Source organism: Gopherus evgoodei, chromosome 16, assembly GCF_007399415.2.
Source record: "Gopherus evgoodei ecotype Sinaloan lineage chromosome 16, rGopEvg1_v1.p, whole genome shotgun sequence".
NCBI classification, from domain to species: Eukaryota; Metazoa; Chordata; order Testudines; family Testudinidae; genus Gopherus; species Gopherus evgoodei.
The window spans coordinates 4,843,071-4,865,652 of record NC_044337.1 but is presented as its reverse complement, the minus strand read 5'-3'; the positions used below and the strand labels follow the sequence as shown (position 1 = coordinate 4,865,652).

The 22,582-nt window shown below is 57.8% G+C and overlaps 1 protein-coding gene across 1 annotated transcript in view; it reads left to right on the top strand.

The window, feature by feature from the left end:
• LOC115636142 overlaps positions 1-22,582 on the top strand; it is a 67,039-nt gene that overhangs the window by 22,220 nt on the left and 22,237 nt on the right. The window contains exons 12-26 of the mRNA XM_030535893.1: positions 381-581; positions 2,219-2,400; positions 3,375-3,567; positions 5,289-5,443; positions 7,294-7,406; positions 7,808-7,932; positions 9,001-9,222; positions 9,550-9,687; positions 10,545-10,702; positions 16,228-16,309; positions 17,918-18,133; positions 18,477-18,617; positions 19,963-20,129; positions 21,164-21,276; positions 22,025-22,143. Coding sequence (XP_030391753.1) covers positions 381-581; positions 2,219-2,400; positions 3,375-3,567; positions 5,289-5,443; positions 7,294-7,406; positions 7,808-7,932; positions 9,001-9,222; positions 9,550-9,687; positions 10,545-10,702; positions 16,228-16,309; positions 17,918-18,133; positions 18,477-18,617; positions 19,963-20,129; positions 21,164-21,276; positions 22,025-22,143 — 2,325 coding nt within the window. The remainder of the gene's footprint in view (positions 1-380; positions 582-2,218; positions 2,401-3,374; positions 3,568-5,288; positions 5,444-7,293; positions 7,407-7,807; positions 7,933-9,000; positions 9,223-9,549; positions 9,688-10,544; positions 10,703-16,227; positions 16,310-17,917; positions 18,134-18,476; positions 18,618-19,962; positions 20,130-21,163; positions 21,277-22,024; positions 22,144-22,582) is intronic.

The following is a 22,582-nucleotide window of genomic DNA, read 5'->3' as shown; positions in this document are numbered from 1 at the left end:
ACTGGTGGTAGGGATGGTGGGAAATGTCCCAAAAGCAGCCTTGTGTAGGCACAGCCTGAGTGTGGGAGTTGCAAAGCTCAGTCTGGGAGCAGTGCTTGGGACCCTCTATTCTCCTCTTTACTTCCTCTGCCCTCAGCATGGTGTGTGTGACCTGCCCTCTAGCCTGGGGGAGGCCGATGTGTCTGTTGTGGGCTCATTGGTGTCGCTCCAAGAATCAGTCAGCACCCACTTCCCAGGAGCTGGGCACAGTGCATCAGAGCTGCCCAGGTGCCTGCTGTCCCATGGGTGTATTGAGGTGTCAATGAGCCCTCTCCCCTTCCCAAGCCAGCCCAGCTGTGCGTTTGTGTGCCTGAGCTTGTTCTGTGGGTTTGGCATTGCAGGGGGCCTTGCTCTGGGCAGCCCATATGTGGGGGAGCTGAGTGAGGTGAACCTGTGGGACAGAGCCCTCCCCAGGCTCTCTGTGAAGCAGCTGGCAGCCTCCAGGGACAAATGGAAGTTTCCTGGGAACGTGGTGAACTGGAGCCAGTTGGCTGATGCAAGGTCTGGAGCCGTGGAGATCACCGCAGTGAGCCACAGTGCAGGTAAGGAGGGGCAGGGCGAATGTCTCAGGGCAAAGCGCAGCCTTCCCTTATCTGCCTCCAGATTCTTCCAGTTGTAGCCCAGAGGTGGGAAGCAGACTGCCCTTGGCAGAAGGTGTACGTGGCCCTGTCCCTGTGACACCGGGCTGCATGGCAGGTGCTGGGATGACCCCTGGTTATTCTGGCTGTGCTGTCTGGCAGCATGGTCCCAGGGGCACTGTGCCTCTGTCTCCTGCTTAGCTGTGAAAGTGCTGTTTGGGACCCTGGGGGTGGCACTGCAATTCTGGGGCGATCCAGGGGGGCTGTCCCCGCTCACTCAGTCCCAGGAGATTGGTGGGGTCAGTGCATTGCTAGGAGTTGTTAGCAGAGATGGTCCCTGGGTTTGCGACTGTGGGTGCTTGCCCAGCGCTGGGTTCCAGGAACATCAAGTTACCCCACGGGAATTGTTATTACTTGTACGATGCTAACACCAAAAGGCTCCAACTTAGAGCAAGGCCCCACTGTGCCAGGGGCTGCCCAGACTGTGGGGAGAGAGCCTGCCCCGATGTAACAGACAGGCCAGGAGAAAGGAAAAGTGACTGTGTTACAGAGGGGCACTGAGTCACAGAGAGATGCAGCGACTTGCCCAGGACATTCCAGGGGCCTGGTTGGAACCAGGAGTCATGTCCACATCTCCTGAGTTCCTGTTCTGTGCTGATCTTCCATGAGAACCCATCATGCCCTCCCAGCTGAAAGGCCAGCCCAGTGAGCCACAGTGCCCTGCCTGGAGAGCCAGCACATCCCTGTGGCAGGGAGGGGCCATGCCAGGGTATAATCTTATCACAGCATGGGGCTAACTTGCTGTAAGTGCACGGGGATGCTGGAACACAGATGTCTTCACTGCAGAGTTAGCCCAAGTGATTGGCTACCAGGCCTGGGCACCTGCATTAGCTTAGCCCAGATGGGGCAGCCTCACCCAAGTCAGTGTATCCTCCCTGGTGCCCCCCCCCCCACCCTCCGGATGGGTTGCAGGGATGTCTGGAGACATATCCCATGGTGCTGGGTGCATCAGTGTGCTGAGCGCCTCTGTGATCTTTCCCAGTGAGTTGTGGGAAAACTTGTCTGTTCTTCAGGGCACACAGGGGAATTGTGGGAAGGCATTAGAGGCCTATCAGCATTCGAGTGATTTAGCCAGTGTGCTCACTGCAAAGTGGGTGGGCTCCAACCTGCATGCAAGTGGTATCCTGGTTTTAGCCCATGCCCCCGCCTGGGCCAGCTTGTTTTGATCGAAGGCACCACCACATTCAGGTGAGAGGTTTTGTGTGTGTGGACAGGGGAAGGTTGGAGCCTAGGCTAACACTGCCATGCAGACAGACCCAGAGAGTGCCAAGCACCACCCAGGTCTCCCCAGAGTAACCTGCTTCCTCACTGGGAGTCAAAAGGCCACTTAGGTCACCCACTCCCCAGTGACACGTTCCAGGGATGGCCCCAGAGTGAGGTCACTGCTTTGGCTAGATTGCCCTTGGGGTCTCTCCTCTGCAGTGTGGTCTGGCTAAACCTCAGTGCCAAATGCATGTGTCCCCAACCTCCATCCTGGATTGAGTGTACGTTGCTCCTGCCGCCACACAAGGGCCTCACCCCAGTCTACCCTGCTTCCCCAGCTGCTGGCTTCGTGTGGCTTGGGTTGCTCTGGCTTGTGGGACGCCCCTCAGTCCTGTGCTCGGATCCAGAGCGTGCTCTGGTCTACGTGGAGCCTTCTGCAGAGCGCTGCCCCAAGAACTCCCTCTGGGAACTGCAGCTGGATGGCCGACTCTGCAGCCTTGCATCTTCCTCGTGTCTGCTGGTAAATGGAGCTGACATCCCGCAGCACTGCATGGAGTCTTTCATGTCCAGGTCCCCAGCTCCAGTCCAGGCTGGTCATCTGGCTGGCTCTGTGGAGCATCAGGCTGTGAATAGGGCTGATCTCGATTCTGGTCCTGGTTAAGGTAACTGAGCCCCTTTATGCAATCTCAGGGAAAAGACCTGGATTTCCCTGGGCCAGGGAGATGGTGTTGCCTGCTCAGCTGTGGCAGGGCTGCCTTCCCATTGGGGTGGAGGGTGTCATATGGTGGCTGTTTACATGCTGCTCCTGTTGATCCAACTTCACATTAGAGCCAGATCATCTCCAGGCTTGCCAAACTGATGAAGAAATTGGCTTGTGAGTTGCTTGTTGCTTCTTTTTTTTGATTGGCTCCTGGCAAGCAGGGGCAAACGGGGGTGGGGGTGGGGGTGGGAGAGTCAGGGATGCACAAGGGGCCCACCACAGTCCCAGACTGCATGCCGGGGGATCTAGCCACATAGAATGTTGGGGTTCTTAGGGATTGGCTTGTTTTGGCCTTGTTTTGAAATGGGATTAGCTTGATTTTTGGCTTATTGTGAAAATCGGGGGGCTTATTTACTGTGTGAAAGTTGGAAACTGTGGTTCTCTCCCCTCTCCTGTAGTGTCTCCGCTCCAGAGTGATGGCGCCTCCTGTCGGTTACACGAGTCCCTATCGGCATTAGACATGTCCCATTGCCAGGGGATGCTGCACTTCAGCCCTGTTATGTGTAGACCCCACCCTTGTGAGGTGGCCAGGAGAATCCCTGGCAGGGGTGCGATAGGCCACTCTCCCCCTCTGGGGCAGTTGGCAAATCTTGCTGCTTAGGGGCACTCTGGGATCTAGGGCGTACAGCCTGGGGAGGGTGAGGCTCTGGAATTGTGCTTTGCACCGAATTTCCTTCCCTGATGAGAGCTCCTTTCCTGGTCTCGTGGCTGCTCATCCCATGTCTTCCTCGCAGGTGGGGCTGGATGGAGTCTCGCTTGGGTGCAACTCAGACTGCTCCTCTGATGGGAGGAGTTCCTTCCGCCTGCTGCCGGACCAGCGCCTCCAGAATCTGCACTCCGGCTTCTGCGTCTTTCAGAAACCCAGGAGCCCAGGGCTTTTCCTGCAGAAGTGCTCCTCCCATGCCCTACGCTTTGCACTAGATGAAGGTGATCGTGAAGATGTCCTTCGCGCGTGCTTCGTCTGGTTTCCCTCCCTAAATGCCCCTCAGCCCTCGCTCCTTCCCTCTGCACTCTTGGGGATGGGAGGTTCCTGTCCATATCTGCAGTGGCTAACTCGGCCAGAGCCCTGAATGTTCCTGCTGGAAGCAAGGCCAGGCCGCTAGGGGGGCTGCCACCTTGTCCTTCCTATATGGCTAAGCAGGAGGGGTCCTGGCTGGATGAGGCACCCTCGCTTGGAACCCCTGCCCCACTTCAGAGGGCTCCCGCCCATAGCTCAGGAGCCATCTCTGTCTTCAGGGCTCTGAACAGTGGCCTCGAAGGTGCTGCGCCGCAGGCTCTGTGTTCGGCTGGGATTAGTGGACGTGCCCTGGAGCACGCAGCCCATTGAGAAAGAGAGGGTGTGAATTTCTCCTGCTGTTCTCTGGAGGTGGGGGCAGCGCCTCTCCCAGCTAGCTCCCCTCAGCCCTGGGGCCAGGAGCACCCCCAGCACCCGCTGCCCCTTCCCTGCTGCATCTCATCTGCTCAGCAGCTCCTCCACTGGCTGCCTGCTGCATTGCAGCGGGAGGAGAGTAGCTCTGGCTGCTCCTGCAGCTGCTTCCCAGCTGGGCTGTGGGAGCCTCAGGGAAAGCAGGGGCTTGACTGGCTCTGCCTGAGCTTAGGGCAGCCTCTGGAACCAGATGGCTCCCTGCGCCCACACAGCCCCTGGGAGAGGTGAGACCAGCCAGCTTCTGGAGCAGGCTAGGGTAGCCTGGGGGCTGCTCTAATCTCCCTCAGCTGGTGCTGGTTCCCCAGGGACCCAGAACACAATGCATCCCAATCCTTCCATCTCCTTCTGTGGTAAGAGCTGCAGAGCTGAGGGTCCATTTTGGTCAGGACAGTCCCTTTTTTAAACTCTGTCCTGGACATCCCAACTTTTTTGGCAAAACTGGGCATTTGTGCAGTGCCAGTGGGGAGGGGCAGGAGGGGGCTCTAGGGCAGTGCCAGTGTGGGATTAGAGGGGAAGTTACATGCAGCTCCCTCACTCCACCCTGGGCAGGTGGCGCCCAGCCCCATTCCCAAGGAGTAAGCAGGTCCCCCCAGCCCCGTGGGGCCTGGCAGCTGCAATTTAATTTGCTCCCCCTGCAACACATGATCCAGAACACGGGTCTGGTGCTCACGGTGTTGTTGGGCAGTCAGGAGCCCTGCTGGAGCCACCATGCTGTCCCGTTCCCAGCCTGGGGAGCCACTCAGGAGGAGCTGCCCAGATGTGTGGCCAGGCAGGCAGATAAGGCACATCCGGCTCTGGCTCTCATTGGGCACTGGTAGGAGCAGATCTGAGTGTGGTGCAGATCTCCTCCCCCCACCAGCATTGCAGAGCTCAGCTCGCTGGGCACTCAGGAAAGTGTCCAGTTTTCAGTTTGGGGAAACATGGTCACCCTGTGCAGAGAGAGGTGTATGTATCTCTATGCAGGAATTTCTGCTCCCTTTATGCCACCGGGGCAGTGCAAAGGGAGCAGAACATGGCAGAGAAGCTGCCCCGAGCTTTGATGGTGAACCTTGGCCCTTTGGAAATGCTGTGTTCCACCCTTGGGCTGAGCGGGTTGGGCACCACTGCCTTAGCTGATCTGCACAGCGATGAGCTCGTCTCTGGGCAGTGGGGATGTTTGCCAAAGGGTGGAGTGCTGTGATCCTGCTGTGGTTCAGTAAATGTGCCTTGTCTTTTCCCTCAGATGTGCATTGCCCCCGAGCCCAGGGCTGGAGATCCAGGAAAAATAAATGCCTCCACGTTGTAGCAGGTGCTGCCCTTGAATGGAGTCAGGCCCTGAAGTACTGTCAGAGATTCCAAAATGGGAGCCTCCTCACGCTGAGCAGCCCGGAGGATCGGGTGAGTATCCTCTGCCCGGGAACTGGGCCCTGGGTCTGGCTAGGCTAGAGGTAACTGACACGACTGTAAATATCAGACTGCCTCGTGCCAGGGGACCATCCAGGGCTGTGGTGTTAACCTCTTCACTAACCTGTGTTAACTAGCACCTGTTAAAGTCCTAGTACAGACAAGGCAAGCTGGAATTTAAACATGTTAGCTGGTCGAGGCAGATTAGCATTTACAGTCACGTGTGTTAACTCAAGATACCCGGCAGTCAGTTAACTCGAGTTAAAACATAGCCACAAATTGCAGCAGACAATCCTCACTGAGCCCATGAGCTGTTGTCAGAGCATGTTGGACAGGGAGTCCCCACTGCTACGGTTGCAGGGCTCGCTGACATCTGGCCCCCTCTGAACTCTCTGGGGGTCTTGCTTGCTAGTTCCCTGTGGCATTAGCTTTGCCCGTGGGATAGCCATGAGAATTTTGGCTCTACTTTCCCACTGCTCATTGCTCTTCCCCTCTGCTTCCACAAGAGTTCAGACCTGAACATCCATCTCCATATGAAGAAACCAAGAATCTTGAAACCAAGATTCCTTAGAGTGGAGCCTCCCCAGTGCTAACCATTCCCCGGAGGCTGAACAGTGGCTGAATGGTGTGATAAGGTGTCACGGACTCACAGATCGTGTCCACTCATGGCCCTGTGCAGTCCATGGGGGCTACCCCTTTCAGTGAGACAGCCCTTCTCGGGGGTCGACTCTCTCTCGCGGGGTCAGGCCCATCTACCTCCTGGAGTTGCACCTCTTTGAGCCTTAGCACGTCTGTCTCTTGCCGTGGGCTCTCTCAGGGAGTCCACGCGCTCTGGACCCCTCATGCTTCCACCCCCGAAGGGGTTGATGCAACCCTGATCTCTAGACCGGAGTGACTCTCAGCCAGCATAAAACAGGAGGGTTTATTGAGAGTTGAACACAGCACAGGAAACTCTCAGGGACTCAGGCCTGGCCTCTCTCAGCACAGCACATCCCAGTCCCCCTGCATCCAGGTGGGCTCTGCCTGCTCCCCCTCTCCAGCCCAGACCCCCCCTGCTTCTCAGACGGGCCTCCGATATCCCCAGCCCCAAGCCCCGCCTCTGTCCATTGTCTTCTCTCCAGGTAAACAGGGTCGTAAACAGGAAGGACTGGATCTCTTCTCCTCTCAGCCCTCCTCTGGCTGGAACTGGCTGGTCAGGTCACCGGGGTCCTCTCTTTGCAGCCCATTGTCCTCCCACTGGCCAGAACCAGCTGTGACTCCTGAGCTGAGTCTCCGGGTCACCAGGTCACCAGTCGCTGGGGTCTCCATCCTCCTGGCCATCGGCTGGGGTCCCAAGTTCCCTCTCCGGTCCTCTGTAACAACAAACTCCCTCTCCCCTCCCCTCGTTAAACCAGTAACACCCGGGGACACTGAGTCCCCCTCCCTCTGCATGCAACCCACTGGAAAACACTGAAAAACCAAGGAACACCCCCACTTTGTCATATAAGGTACTGCTTAGTTCTCTGCATCAGGATTTCTCCATAAGATGAGTTTGTCTGCAGAGGGCCCTGCAGGTGTGTTGGTGCTTTGGGACATAGGTCTGATGTGTTCCCCCTCGATAGAGGCGTTTGTGTCACAGGAAACCTATCTTTCCTCTGCACCTCCCTCCCCAACACACAGACATGACGCTCACAGGGTTAACATCTCATCCCTTGCTGCTGTCTTGGATGTCAGTGTTCAGGCAATTGCATTTGTAGCTGGAGGTGACTGTGCTAGGTGAGCAGATGCTGAGATGTCTTTAGCCTTTGGCATCAGTGTCCAGTGCTTCGTCAAACACAGAACTAGCTGCCTTCTGCTAACCCTAGAGCTGGTTGCAAGAGGAGTTGTCTTGGAGCGTCTGGACTGGTTTGCATGGCATTCGCAGGAGTTCTTTGCACAAATGGGCCGATGGGACCTCCTTTAACAAGGATTTGCAAAGGTAAGAAGCCCTGAGCCTCATGCAGTTTGCACTCCTGGCAATGGGAAGCCAGCTGTCCCTGAGCTCAGGAACGCACATGCAATGGCTGGACATAGCACACAACCTTTGCAGAAGTGTAAGCGAGAATGGGAACTTCCATCTCCTTGCCCAGAAGCCTGGGACAGGGCTCAGCTGTGGTGCACATCAGGCAAGAGGCCATTCCAAGTTCTTAGCCATAAGCCCTTGTGATCCACTCAGTTGCAGTGCCAGGTCTTTCTTACTGGTGAATTTGGTGTTTATGTGGCTAATCTGAGCCGCGTGCCCTGGAAGTGACCCCTCTAATATGTGCTGTGGGATGTGGCACTCCACCACCTCACCATGCTGCTCCTCACTGATGCTTCCCCACCACTCTCTGGTTCCAGCTGGATTATCCCAGCAGAGGTTCCTAGTGAAATGGTCTGTGTCCTGCTGCTGCCATCTGGCTTCCTGAAGGAGGAGCCATGCCAGAGACCTCACCGCTGGGTGTGTCAGACCCCGCAGAGAAACAGTAAGAATCTGCAGAGCCATCTGCTAGGCTTCTGGAAAGGAGTCTGGATGTCCAGTCTGGGTTGGGTGTTTTCAGAGGTGAAAGTAAGCCTGTTTGGTCCGGTCCGGCATACTGGCAAGAGCCAGTACCCCGTGCTGGACTGCATCAACTTCCATGGCGGGGATTGAAAGAGCTCTGGGCTGCCCGTGGCTGCGGGCAGCCCAGAGCCCTTTAAATCACAGCCGCAGCTCTGGTGGCCGGACTGGGGCCCGGGTTTAAAGGGCTCTCAGAGCTCCCCGCGGCTGCAGGCAGCTTAGAGCCCTTTAAATCCCAGCTGCGGCTCCAGCAGCTGGGCTGGGGCTGAGATTTAAAGGGCTCTCAGAGCTCCCCGCTGCTGCGGGCAGCCCAGAGCCCTTTAAATCCTGGCCGCGGCCGAGATTTAAAAGGCTCAGGGGGCTCCCCGCGACTGCAGGCAGCCCAGAGCCTTTTGAATCCTGGCCACAGTTCTGGTGGCTGGCCTGGGGCCAGATTTAAAGGGCTCCGGGCTTCCCTCAGCGGCAGGAGCTCTGGGCCCTTTAAATCCCTGCCCCAGCCCCGCAAAGCTTGGGGTTCCCCCTGGCGGCCAGAGCCCCAGGCCCTTTAATTTGCCCCGAGCCCCGGGGGGCTCCCAGCCATCTCTGCAGCTGGGAGCCCCTGGTTGATTTAAAGGCTCTGTCTCTCCCAGCCACAGCTGGTTCCCCAGGGCCTTTAAATCTAGAGAGGCCACGCCTCTTACCGGTACTCCCTCAGGACTCCGGCAGTACCGGTAAGTCCTGTAAGTTACTTTCACCCCTGGGTGTTTTTATTGCTGGGGCTGCAGTGCCATCAATCACTGTGTGTGCCTGATTCGTTCTACCACTGCTCCATGTGGTGCAGAGCAACGAGTGCTGTTGTGTCCAGGGCAGCGCAGGGTGGACAGGCTGGGAGGCTGGGCATGTTACCACCTTGGATGCACAGACAGCAGCTTTGCTTCTGGGAGGATCTTCCAAATGGAGTATGTGTGATGCTGATCCTGGAATAACCACCCGCTGGGCTCCTCTGCACCTGCAGGGTTCTACGTGGAGGTCTCTGGGAAATCCTTTTATGGAAGCTTGTCTGCAGAGGGGAGCTTCTCCTCCCTGGTAGCCGCCAAAGCACAATGCACCTCCCTGGGCAGGGGCTGCAGCGCGGTGGTCAGCACGGCCGGCTCGTACTACCTCTATCGTGGGACACGCTTTGTGAACCTGGAGGATCCAGCAATGGACCCAACAGCTGCTGTGCACATCAAATCAGGTACCTGGGCAACCATTCACCTGCCCTGCTCCCTGCAGGCTGCAGCAGTGCCTTCTTGCCTCTGAGAGCAGGGCTAGGAGGTTTTTCCCACAGCTGTCAGGGAGCCTGGGTGCTGTAGCTGTAGCATGGGCCTTTGCCCTGAAGAGGATCCAAGTCCACAGACAGTCTCTGCTCCCCGAGTCTGGGAGCACCTCCCTGCTGTGACCCTGCGTGGGGTGATCCTGCTGAGCTCCAGAGAGCGGTGCACCAGGGTGTTGGAGCTGGAGGGTCCCAGGGGATTCCTCAGTGGGAAGAGGTTGGTTCATGTGTGTCTGTTTCCTAATGCAGGGTGTGTTCTGGGCTATACGGGGCAGGACTGTCAGTCCGAGTGTCCTGCGTGTGATGCTGGAGTGAGCTGCAACCCCCTCACAGGCACCTGCGATGGCCTGTTGTACTCCAGACAGGCCACTGGCACACAGGCAGCAGGTCAGCAGCATGGGGGAGAGGGAGATGGGCAGGGACTCGGGGCATTGTGCAGGTGGCAGGTACTGGCTATGTGGGGAGGACAAAGAGGCGAAGGCCAGGTCATCTCACAGCAACTGTGCTGCTGACATGAAAAGCGCCACGAGCATTGACAAATTCTCGTGAGCTCCTACCCGAGCCAGGGCCTGGTGTGGGACTGTGCTGAGGACACAGGGGCTGCACTACATCCAGCTGTGCTGGGGTAACAGAAGGTGTGCGACTGCACTGCGTAGAGGAGCCGGGGGATGGACTTTCACCCGGATGAAGTTAGCTGAGCTTGTAGTGTGTGGAGCAGAGTTTGCTGGTGCCCTTGCCTCAGCCCCTGGCCTGTCTCACTGCGAAGCTGAATACGCCCCTCCTCTTTTAGAGGCTCTTCTCCCTCAGTGTATCCTCTATGCTGCCTGGGATTAGATCATCCCAGTCCCCCTTCTCCTGGGCTACCCCGGCCCTGTCAAACTGTTCCTCCACTGGGACCATGCAGTGCACCTGTGGAGGGGCAGGGCCTCCCTAGGCCAGTATTGCTCTGTTCATCACACTGATCATCTGTTTTCTCTTGAAATGCCCCAGCTCCCCTACCCCCCTCGGGGCCTCCAGTAGCTCTGTCCCAGGACATGGAATGCCCAGTGTGGCCTCTGAGTGTCACGATGGTAGGATGAGCCTTGGTCAGGGACAGCACGGTGGTAGGGAGTCACTGGTAAATGTCGTCACCGCCTTGTTCCTTACAGTGGCGCCCTAGTGCTATTCTGTCATGTGTCATCTGCACAGCTTTGTTACTGCCCCTCTGCCTGTGATGGTGACTAGGCACTCCCATTCTTTGGCAGCATACATCTCTCTGAAATGTCCTCCCTTCGCCGGCTGGGTGTTCAAGCATGGAGCCTGTGTGTTGCTGGAACACAAGGGCAGTCAGCGTGAAGCAGAGCCCATTTGCAGGAGGTATCTGGCTGCTGAAGTCCTGGAGATCAAGCCCGCCCCAGACCTGGTAAGGAGACGCTTACTAAACCTTGGATCTGGAGCTGATGGTGGTTGAAGATGTATGTCTGATGTGGACCCGCATCCCAGGATAGATAAGTCCTGTTCTGTGTTGGTTTGCTGTTAGAGATCCTGTCTCCTGTCTGAGTTTGTTTGGAGTCCATATGGACATTTCCTGGGTTGCAGAGAATGCTAGGCACCGGGGTCCGGGAGGGACATGGGGGCCAGCGGCAAGTGGGACACCAGCCTGCAGAGGGTGCTCCAGAGCTGCAAACAGCTAATTCCCCAAGACGACCAACAGGGGGTGCTGCAGGGGTGAGGCAGGGCTACAAGGTGCCTGCAAATTGATTGTTTGAATATTTGCTCCATTGTCTTCCTGGTTACCACATTTAAGCTGACTGGTCTATAATTCCCTAGGTGGTCCTTATTCCCCTTTTGATAGGTGTCACGGAGTGTGGGGGGACACAAGGCCCTGCACCCCCGGCTTCCTGCGATTCACCAGGACTTTCAGCCAGCCAGTAAAGCAGAAGGTTTATCTAGATGACAGGAACACTGTCCAAGACAGGTCTTGCAGTCACAGACAACAGGATCCTCCCCCCATTAGGTCCATCGTGGGGTCCCAGGGGCACCACAGCCCCACTGGGGGGTCAGAGCACTGTCTGGGTTCCCCTCCATTACACCAGCCAGCTCCTGAAACTCTCTCTCTCCCCAGCCTTTGTTCAGTTTCCTGGGCAAAAGGTGTCACCTGGCCTCTAACCCCTTCCTGGGTTCTCGTGTTACATGCTCAGGTATCCACCCTCAAGGCCAGTCTCCCATCCGCCAATGCAGACCGTCCTCCCAGGCCAACACTTCCCACTCAGCATTCAAAGACCACATTAAGAACTGTCCCAGTGGTCCTTATTCCCTTTTGATAGGTAGGTGAAAACTGAAGCAAAGAGGCATTTAACGCTTCAGCCATTGCTGTGTTTTCAGTTACTGTCTTTCCCTCCTCAACGCTGTCATAGAATCATAGACTTTAAGGTCAGAAGGGATCATTATGATCATCTAGTCTGACCTCCTGCACAACGCAGGCCACAGAATCTCACCCACCCACTCCTGTATCAAACCTGTGTCTTGTTTCTAATGTATTTGTAAAATGTTTTCATGTTGCCCTTCCGTTTCTTGTCTGAACCCAGCCGGGTTGAGGGGGAGGGGGATTCAGAGAATGCTGGGTCCAGACCACAGGTAAGTGCAATACCTGCCTATACCAGGGTTAGACACCCCATCAACTGACACTGCTTCACAGGGTGCCTGGGAAGCAAGTCGTGCATGGCGAGGTCAGCAGGACAGACGGGAGTGTTGGCTGGGTGCTGGGAGAGAGGCACTGCTGCTCCAGGGATGATCCTCTGTGCCAGTGAAATATGCTCAAACCCTTGTAAAGCACATTCGATCTCAGGATGGCTTCCTGGGACCTCACAGACACACTCCAAATCCTCCAGGGAAAGAATCCCCAAATCCTGCTCCTGGGGGTATATGACAACTGGGGCCATGCATTCATCACTGCACATGACTCCAGGAGGCACTGTCACAGTTCCATAGTGTCCCGGGTGGAGCCTCCTTGCTCCAGTCTGGTAGGGGCACTCCCTTTTCAAGTGTCCCAGTCGCCCACAGGCGAAACGGTCTTTAGGCCTTGGCACTGGCCTCCAGCCCCAGGTGCCTGGCCTCTGACAAGGTCCATGTGCCCTTCCCCCCCAGCAGCTGAAGCAGCCCCACTTGCTGCTCGGAGACCTGGGCCACACAGGCTGTCCAATAGCAGTCCATGTTTTCTACTGTCCTCTATCTTCTGTCTCCAAACTCTCAGATTTGGACAATAGTCTCACAGTTCTTGCCCTCGCCCCTTGTATCAGGGATGGACCACCTATACCCACATTCTCCACCAGTGTAGCTGTGTGGGACTGACCCCTGCAGCTCCTCCTGCTGGTCATCTCAGAGAATTAGCTCTTTCCAGCTCTGGAGCACCCTCTGCAGGCCAATGTCCCGCTTGCCGCTTGCCCCCGTGTCCCTCCCGGACCCTGGTGCCCTTTTACCTGGGGTGCTGCCCCTCCAGGCAATAACCCGCAGATCTGGGTCTCCCCTCCCCAGGGAATCCCCATCCTCTACCCCCACCTTATCTTAGCCTACGGGACACTGCCAGTCACCATCTAGCCCCCTTTCACTGGGGCTGACTGCAGTCTGTATAAGCCAGTCATCATAGGCAAGGGGGTTCTGACCTGCTGACTTCCTCTGCCTCCCAGTATCTCTGTGAGCCTAGGACCAGGCCTTGCAGCCTGGGAAGTTGCCAGCCTGGAGCTCCCCTGCTCCTCTGGCCTTTCGCAGCCCTGCTTCACTCCAGTATCCTCTAGCACTCGGGCGGCCGGGGCCAGGGCCATCTCCCACCTCAGCTAGAGGGAGACTCTACCAGCTCCTAGCTCACTGGCCTTATATAGGGCCAGCTGTGGCCTGATTGGGGCATGGCCCAGCTGCGGTTGCTTCCACAATCAGCCTAGTAGCTGCTTTCTCCCAGCCATAGCCCTCCTCAGGGCTACTTTTAACCCCTCCCGGGCAGGAGCGGGTGGTGGCCCCACCCCACACGTAGAAGATGAGGGGATAAGTAACAGAGTCCACATGGATTTGTCAAGAACAAATCATCTCAAACCTTCTTTGACATGGTAACAAGCCTTGTGGATAGGGGCGAAACCCCTCAACTTTAGAAGGCTTCTGATACTGTATCACATGATCTTCTCATAAACAAACTGGGAAAATACAACCTAGATCAACCTATTATATGGTAGATGCACGACTGGTTGGAAAAGCTTACTCAGAGAGTAGTAATCGAATGGGAAGGGCAGAGCGAGTGGAGTCCAGCAGGGATCTAGGGTTTCCACTTTTCTAATTGTGGGTAACTGGACCCCTGAGGCCCCGCCCTTTCTCTGCCTCTCCCCCCCACAAGATCCTGCCCCATCGCTTGCTGTATTGTCTCCACCTCCTCCCCACACCCCAGCTGGGCTCCTTCTGCTCCGGGGCTGGGACGGGAGCTGCTTCAGCCTGACAAGGAGCCTGCCAGCAGGTAGGGGCTGGCAGGGGTTAATGACCAAGCACCTCCCCACGCCCTGCGGTAACTAGACTTTTGGTTTGGGTGCTATTTAGGCTTGTCAGATCCCCCAAAACCGGGCACCTGGCAACCTTAACTGGCATCTGGACACAGAAGCCAAAAACCAAACTGCCTGCGTAAAACCTGGACAGGTGACATCCCTACAGCAGGGATCTGTCCTGCATCTGGTTCTAGTCAATATTTTCAGCTGCGATTTGATTTGAATAATGACAGGGAGAGTACACTGATAATAAGATGGGATGGGTTGCAAGTGCGTTGAACAGCAGGACTAGAATTCAAAATGATCTGGACAAACTGGAGAAATGGTCTGAAATAAATAGGATGGAATTCAATAAGGACAAATGCAAAGTACTCCACTTAGGAAGGAACAAGCAGTTGCACACATACAAAATGGGAAATGACTGCCTAGGAAGGAGTACTGCAGAAAAGGAACGGGGGGTTAGAGTGGATCGTATTAGCAGGAGTGTTGTAAGCAAAACACAAGATGTAATTCTTCCACTCTGCTCAGAACTGTGAGCTCTCTAGTGGAGTACTGTGACCAGTTCTGGGCACCACACTTTGGGAAAGATGTGAACAAATTGGAGAAAGTCCAGAGAAGAGCAACAAAAACGATTAAAGGTCTAGAAAACATGACCTGCAAGGAAAGATTGAAAAAATTGAGTTAGTTTAGTGTGGAGAAGAGGAGACTGAGAGGGGACATGATAAGCCTTTACGTAAAAAGTTGTTATAAAAAGGAGGGTGATAAATTGTTCTCCTTATCCACTGAGGACAGGACAAGAAGCAATGGGCCTAAATTGCAGCAAGGGCGGTTTAGGTTGGACATTAAGAAAAGCTTCCTAACTGTCTGGGTGGATAAGCACTGGAATAAATTGCCTAGAGAGGCTGTGAAATCTCCCTCACTGGAGGGTTTTAAGAAGAGGTTAGACAAACAGCTGTCAGGGATGTTATAGATAATACTGAGCATAGGCACTGACTCCATGAGTGCGCTGGGCTGGAGCACCCAAGGAAAAAAATTAGTGGGTGCTGAGCCCCCACCAGGAGCCAACTTCCCCCCTTCTCCCCAGTGCCTCTCCCCTGCCGATCGTCTTCCCCTCCCAGCGCCGTCAGCTGTTTCACGGCATGCAGGAGGCACTGGGAAGGATGGGGAGGAGTGGGGATGGGATGCGCTCGGGGAGGGGGTGGAACTGGGCGGGAAGAGCTGGGGAAGGGGTGAAGCAAGGGTGGGAAGAAATGGGGCAGGGTGGGGGCTAGAGAGAAGGGGGGCACGGGGCCTGGGGCGGAGTGGGGGGTTAAGCACTCCCAGGGCCCAGAGGAAGCCGGCACCTGTGATACTGAGTCCTGCCTCTTTGCTGGGGACTGGACCAGTTAACCTACTGAGGTCCCTTCCAGCCCTACATTTCTGGGATTCTAAGTGCTGGTGAGATCATGGCAGCTGGCGAAGGGGGTCTCTGGAGGAGGGGCTAAGATGGGACAGAGGTTCCATCCCACCAACCTGCTCCTGCAGTGGGGAGGAGACCTCTGTGAGGTTCCACTTGTGGTGTTCTCCAGCACCGCTTCTGCTGCGAGGTGGGGCTGGGGCATTGCAAGGTCTGACTCTGTCCCCTTCACCCAGGATTCCCAGGGATCTGTAGGGAAGGGACCCTGCCCACCATGTGCAGTCAGGAACACGCTCTCAGCAATGGCTGGTGCTCTGCTAGTCTCCTTCCTTATGGCAGCACCACGCTATAGGTGCAGTGCCACCCTGCAGCTGCTCAGTCCAGATGACCCAGGGGGAAGGGGTCTCCTGGCCCCATGGAGTGTGGTACTGTTGCCAAGCCTGTTTCACCCCCACCTGGCCCCAGACCGGCCCACAAAGCGCATGGAAGGGCATCTCCTGGGGGCCAAGAGAAGGGGGCACAGGAGAGGGCTTCCTGGGTGATACGGACCCAGAGAATTGATAGTTTGTTTCCCTGCTGCTCCTGCACTCTGCAAGAGCAGAAAATCCCTGCAGTACCTCCAGGGCAGGGACCCTCTGTCTGTGGGGTCCTAACCCCCCCTGCACTGGAGCTGACCAACATGGAGGAATGGCTCAGGGGAATGGGCCATGCAGCCTGTGCTCATGGCAGCCTCTGTGATCTGCCCCAGGGGTCAAGCCTCCCAGAGTGTGCAGAGGGGGGCAGCAACAGGGCAGAGGGAAGGGCTCTACATTGAGGGAGCTCTGGTGCATCCTTGACAGAGCATGGAAGGAGTGGCTCTGGACTCTTCCTATTCTAGGACAGTTTGCTCTGCAACTCCCGGATGCCCTCGCCTCTGCCTTTCTCAGCTCAAGGCCCTGTCCTGTGCTGGCCCTGCGGCCAGCCCCTCTCCAGCTTTAGCCCTGGAGAAAGTTTCTTCTGCTCAGCATACTCCTGTTCTGCTTCTTTCAGCTCTGCAGGACCCCTTCCGAAGGCAGAGGGCCTGAGAAGCGCTGCCCCTCGGGCTCCCTCTGGTCATGCCAGCGAGCAGAAGGTCAGAGCATTGGTCTCCCCCGCAGGAGCTTTCTCTGCTTGTGTGAGGGGGGCAGGAAGTCAGGGAGCCCAGGGGGAGCGTGGGCCATTTCCCCATGCTCCAGCGGCAGGCTCCTAGCAGGGATTGCCAAGCAGAGCCCTCCACATGCCTTGCAGCGCAGAGCGGAGGCAGCTCAGACTTGCTGGCCAGTTGCTGCGTGAGGAGAAGTAGGGCTCGGTCTCAGCAGCTGCCAGACACCTCAGCCAATTCTCCTCAACGGGCTCTCCAGGAGGGGCGATTAGTGCCGGGCCGTGCAAGGGAGATGTCTCTTGCATTCCTTTCTCAGCAGCTCGGTGTGTTTGGTGGCTGATCCGGGTAGGGTGGGATGCCTAGTACTGATAGTGGCTCTTGTTGTGGGTCAGGGACTCAGGGCCTGCTGTACCTGAGCAGTGCTGCCCTCGCCCTGCAACCGAATCAGCCACTGGGTCATGGAGGGGGGACGGCGTGTTTCTGGAGGCTCCCTGCTCGCTTGGCTAGCGGGGAGCTCTTGTCCGAGCCAGAGAGCCTGGTTCTCCTGGCACTCATGCTGTGGAGATCAGGAGTCTGCCCGCTGCAGTCACGGGAGTTCTGGGGGTGGCATTGAGAGGAGTCAGACCCATGGATTTGAAATCTAACTGTTTGCCCCTCTAGGCTAAGCTCAGGGCCAGCCCACAACATTTTGGCATCTGAGGTGGGGAGCTCAAATGATGCCCCCATGGCCCCTCGCTTGGGCCAAAACTTTGATGGGTCTCGATTCTGGGTCCTAGTGGCGCCCCTCCACAGTCTGGCACCTGAGGCGGTCGCCTCAGCTCGCCTCATGATAAGGCCAGCCCTGGCTGAGCTCCAGCATGGCCCAGTGCTGAGAATCTCACTGCCTCGGCCCTGGAGTGCTGAGCCAGCTCCCTCCAGAGCTCCCAGCCGCTGCTGTGAGACTGGGGCTGGCTGCTGAGCCCAGGCCTGCAAGGCTGTGCAGAGCATGTTCCCAGCCCCAACTGCTCCTAACTCCCACCTGCCCATGGACCAAGGTGCCAGGGCTGGGCTGTCCTCGGGGCTGAGAAAAACAGCCCCCTCTAGTTCACCTGAACCCCCCAGTTTCTCTGCGGGCCGTTGCTGTGGCATCTGTGGGGCTGTACAGGTACATGCAGGTGCTTGAGACTCCCAGCTGGAATGGTGCCCACAGAGGCTGCTCATCTGCCAGGCCTCCAGAGCTCCTCAGCCAGCTCTAGTCAATGCAGGGGAATCCCTGGCAGCCCCAGGAGCTCACCTTCCCGTGCAGCCCTCACCCATTCCCTGGAACAGGGCCAGGCCTGGCGTGTACAGGGAGTGCTGTGAGCAGAACTGTGGGGACAGGGCCTGACCTTGGCCTGTCTCTTCCCAGGGAGCTGCTGGTGGTGGGGAGCAAGGGGGGGCAGGGAGGCTGTTGCTGTGTGGGGTGGATGTGCGCAGGGAGGCTGTTGCTGTGGGGGGCGGGTGTGTGCAGGGAGGCTGTTGCTGTGTGGGGTGGGTGTGCGCAGGGAGGCTGTTGCTGTGGGGGGCGGGTGTGCGCAGGGAGGCTGTCACTCACAGGGTTGCGGGGAACCATCTTTGCAGAGGTGGAGCTGCCAGCTCTTCGGGAGAAGCTGCTTGTTTCCTTCCAGGATTTTGTGTGGCAGAGACATGCTTCGCTGGGGGCAGCCAAGGACTTCTGCTTCCTGCAGAGAGAGAACTGCACCGGGGTGACGCAGCTGCATGGTGCCTACTACACGGTGAATGGAACGGTGCTCGTCGACAGTCCTGGCTCTGGTGCCACCCTCTACATCAAGTCAGGTAGTCAGGCCCCACTTTCCTGGGTGGGTCCTAGGGGGCAGCAGCCAGGGCTGCCCTGTGGCTGGGTATTTCTCCTGCGTGGGGCTAAGCTCCGTTCACTGGGGCTCCTGTGGGTCTGGAAAGCCCTGCTAGGTGCTGCCCAACCCTCTGGGGAAGGGGCAGACTGGGTCCCGATTGTAGGTTCTCCAAGGCTGGGCCCAGGCTAGTTTGAAACACGCAGGGTCTGCTCCTGCTCCAACAGGCATTGGTGAAACTCCCTTTGCCTCCAGCGAGAGCAGGATGGGGCCCTATCACGGATCAACCCCGTGATGCTACTTTGTGACTGGTGTGCTTGTCTTTGCAGCCTGCTCCCCTGGCTATTCCGGCGTGAGGTGTGCAAGGCGCTGCCTACCCTGCCCCGACACTCGTCTCTGTAACCCCCTGAGTGGCCGCTGCGAAGGGCTCCTGAGCTGTGTCCGCAGGGTTGGCCCTTCCTGTCTACATGGTAAAGGTGCCCCCCCCAGTGCGGGTGGGGTGGGGCTGGGTGTGTGTGCAGTGCTCTGATGGGAGGCACATGCACTGGATTCTGCTACCTGGGGAGGGACGGGGTGGAGCCCAGGTAACATGGAGGGGGGAGGAGATGAATGGAGCTGGGCTGAGCTGAAGGGCAGAGCGACCAGTCCCAAGCCCCCCGCCCACCACTTGGTGTAGCCTAAAAACATACCACTGGGAGGAGAACCCCATACCCTTCTGGCTCTGTGGGGCCCAGGGTGAGTCTGGGGGGTTCTTACCCTCAGGGATACCCTGGAGTAGATGCAAGCCAGGCTGCAGCCGTGGCTGATGGTGCAGGGACAGCTCTGTGCCCTGCAGCCTGTGTGCTGTGCTCCTTCCCCTATTGCCCAGAACCACTTCGTCTCCTGCGCACATTCGGCTGGCAGCCAGCATCTGGGAAAGGCAGGCCAAGCCCCTGGCCCTTGCCCTCCCTCGATTGCACAGTGGCACTGGTGAGGGCATGCCCACTGCAGGATGCACTGCCAGTACTGAGGTGTGGGAAGGCATCACCATACCCTGCAATGCCTGCCCGTCCCTCGATGGGTGCACCGGGATCCCCTCAGGGGAAGGAAACATTGCATAGGCAAGGGTATGTAACACTCTGCTGGAGTATCCCGAGCTGGGAGCCATCATGTTACTCCCCTGCCACAGCAAGAGGGAGCTTTGTTGGCATTAGATTGCCACACCAGCCTGTCTGCCTCCCCAGCAAACTCCTCGAGGCCCTCCTGGCCCAGACCTCGCCTAGCAGGTAACAGCCAGTGAACTCCTGCCCCCGAGCTCCTCAGAGCTGTTTCTCTGCAGGGCACAGCCCGTACCACGGTGCAGTCACAGGAGACAGGAGCTTCGCTGCTCTGTTAAAGAGTCACTGCACCGCAGCTGATTAATGTACCTGGGTAAATACACCCTTCTCCTCAAGCCCAGCACTGACCTGGCTCATAGTAAAAGTGAAACAAGTTTATTAACCAAAGAGCCTGGTCAGATGATACCAAGGAAAAGGCATAAAGGCAGAGACGGTTACAAGCACATGAAAGTGACAATGCACATCTAAATGTCTAAACTGTACCCCAGCAAGATCCAGTCTCTGTTCAGCATGGTTTCTGTCACCCCAGTCTCCTTTCCAGCTTTCCACAGGCCAGCCTGGCCAGGCCCCAACACACCGATCGGATTGCTAGGCTTCTTTATCTCCTGACAGCACAGAGATCCCCCAGTGTGACTGTGGTATATGGGGAGGCCCTGCCAAGTCAGAGGGCAAGGACTGAAGGCCCTGGCCAAAGGGCATGTCCTCATTGCCTCACCAGGTCTCGTGAGCAGGAGGTGCCCTGAAGGAGCAGGCTGGTGGTACTGGGATGGACACTGTTACTATGTGGAGGAGAGTGATGCCAAGACGTGGCAGCAAGCGGAGGCAGCCTGCAGTGCCTCTGGAGAAGGCATGGGGCTGCTGGCTCTTGACAGCCTAGAGGAGAAGGTACAGGGGCCATACATGGTCTGAGGCAGGACACCTGGGCCCCTTCCTGAACAGAACAGATTAGGAAGCAGGGAGGAAACCGAGGAGCCTTCCTAACTCCAAACCCTGGCATGTGTGTGTGTGTGTGTGTGTGTGTGTGTGTGTGTGTGTGAGAGAGAGAGAGAGAGAGAGAGAGAGAGAGAGAGAAAGAGAGAAGGAAGGTGACTCCTGGGCCCAGGTCTCCTTTCCCCAGGTTCTGCTCACTGACAGTCACCGCAGTGAAATGCCCTGGAGCCGCCTTGCATTTCCCCTGCTGTGTCTGTGAGTGGGGTAGCAGCTCAGGGAAGGGGTGAGAGGGCCAGCTGAGCATCTTGGGTGGGAAGAAGCCGCTGTAGGACGGGGCTCTCCAAAGTCCCGGCCACACCCTTGCTCCCTGTCCATGGGGTGGGAGGGGCCCAGAGGGGCTTCCTCTGGCTCTTGGCTTGTCCTCCTTGTGAGGGTGAGCTGTTTCCTCACATCCAGCACATCCTTCCCGTGCACAGGGGCCCATGGCCTCTGGCTGCTGGGCACCTACCTGTGGGTGACCTGGGGCATGTCCTGGCTGGAGCTGGTTCAGAGGGAAGGGGGAAGGGATAGCAGCAATGTGCCCAGCAAGTGCAGTGAGCAGAGTGAGCACCCCTCCCCATGGGGAGGGCTCCAGGGAGGAGTCCCCTCTCTAGAGGGGGACACATGCAGCCATTTCCCTGTGCTGTCCCCTTTCCAGTCACTGAGTGGTGGGACGGGAAGTCTGGATACACCCCTGCATCCTCCCCCAGGCTGTGTGCAGGGTAGCAGAATGCCGGCTAGCCGGGAAGGAGTTCAGAGGGGCCATAGGGCAGGGTGAGCTCCTCCTGGCTGATTGCACCCCGTGCCTCTTGCCCCAGGATTCCCGCTACCTGTCTCCTTCCTTCTGGGCTGCCCTTGGCTACTTACCACCCCCCAGACCCTCCCTAAGCTCTGCTGATTAGAAGAGTGGAGATGTGCCCTGCACTGACGCAGGTCCCAACTCCCCACAGGCCTGGGTGAGAGTCATGGTGCAGAGGGACAGCTGGACTGGGCTGAATGACCTAGATGGCGATGGCAGCTGGATGTGGGCAGTGGCTCAGCACGCAGATGGTGCTGCCCCCTGGTGAGCGTGTAGCTGATGGTGCCAGATGGGCCTGCTAGGGGGTGCTGGGGTGTTCCCCTAGTGTGGGGATGCCCACACACAGACAGGTGGGTTTGCCCTCCAGCTGCTCAGCGCAGCCTGCTGTCCTTGGGGCTGTAATACCCTGGGGGTCCTGCTGCTCAAAGGGCAGCGCTCACACCCTAGCTGGGCCTGGTCTTGCAGCAAGGAGACCTGGGCCTCTCTCCCACCAGTCCTACTCACCTGCCCACCCTCGCAGACAGAGCGGCTAGCATGGCCTGTGTACACGGGCACTGTGAGGGACGGTAGGTGAGTCCGGCACTCCTCTGGGGGATCAGGCACATGGGGTGGAATCCCCCTTTGCTCCCTCACCTGTGGGGTTGGGTGCCTGGGGCATTTCTCCCCCTCACCGCCCTGCCCGTGGGGACAGGCACCTGGGGCGTTTCTCCCCCTCCTCGCCCTGCCCGTGGGGCCAGGAGCCTTCTCCATTCTTCAGGGACTGAGGTACCTCCTGAACCCTCCTCCATGCTGCTTTCTCCCATCAGTAGGCCCAAAGTGCGGTGCATCCTGCCCAGGTGGAGGTGCCCGCCATACCCGTCTCTCTCCAGTGGGCTAAGGCTGTGGCCCTTTCCATGGGAGGGATTCCTGAGGGTTCCCCTGGCCTGAGGTGTGAGCTGTGGGGGCTCCCTGCACTCCTGTGTTGCAAGGCTCTGGCTGCTGCTGGAGAGACCGTCCTGTGCTTCTGCCTCAGGCTGGTTGGTGTGCCGCTCCTTTCGGGAGGCTGCCTGAGCATCGGAGTCCCGGGGGATTCTGGTCTTACCGTGTCCAACTGTTCAGGACTCAAGCCCTGGGTCTGCGAAGGAGTGGTGGGTACGTACCTGCCAGGCTGCCCGAATGAAGAATTCAGTGCTGAGACCCTCGGGACAGCCTGGGACACCACACACGGACCAGGCACTGACCAGGGAGCCGGGCAGCCCTGAGCCAGACTCAGTAACACTCACCGTTCAGCAGCTACCAAACCTGGTGTGAAAATACTGCATGCCTGGTCTGGCAGCTGGTCTCCTGGGCCAGCCTTGAGGGCGGTGCGGGCAAGGAGAGGCTCCTTGTCTCCTATGCCAGCCCCAAGAGCCGGGGGGGGAGGGATGGGAAGGGGAGCTCCCCAGTCTCCAGTGCTGGCTCTGTGGATGGGGGTGGGGGGGGGTGCCCCGGCCCCTGTCAGAGAGGGGGCTGAAGGCTCCTGCATGTTAACAATTCATTGTGCTCAGAGCATGGCCTGTGAGCCTGTTGCATGGCCGGCCCAGGGTACAGA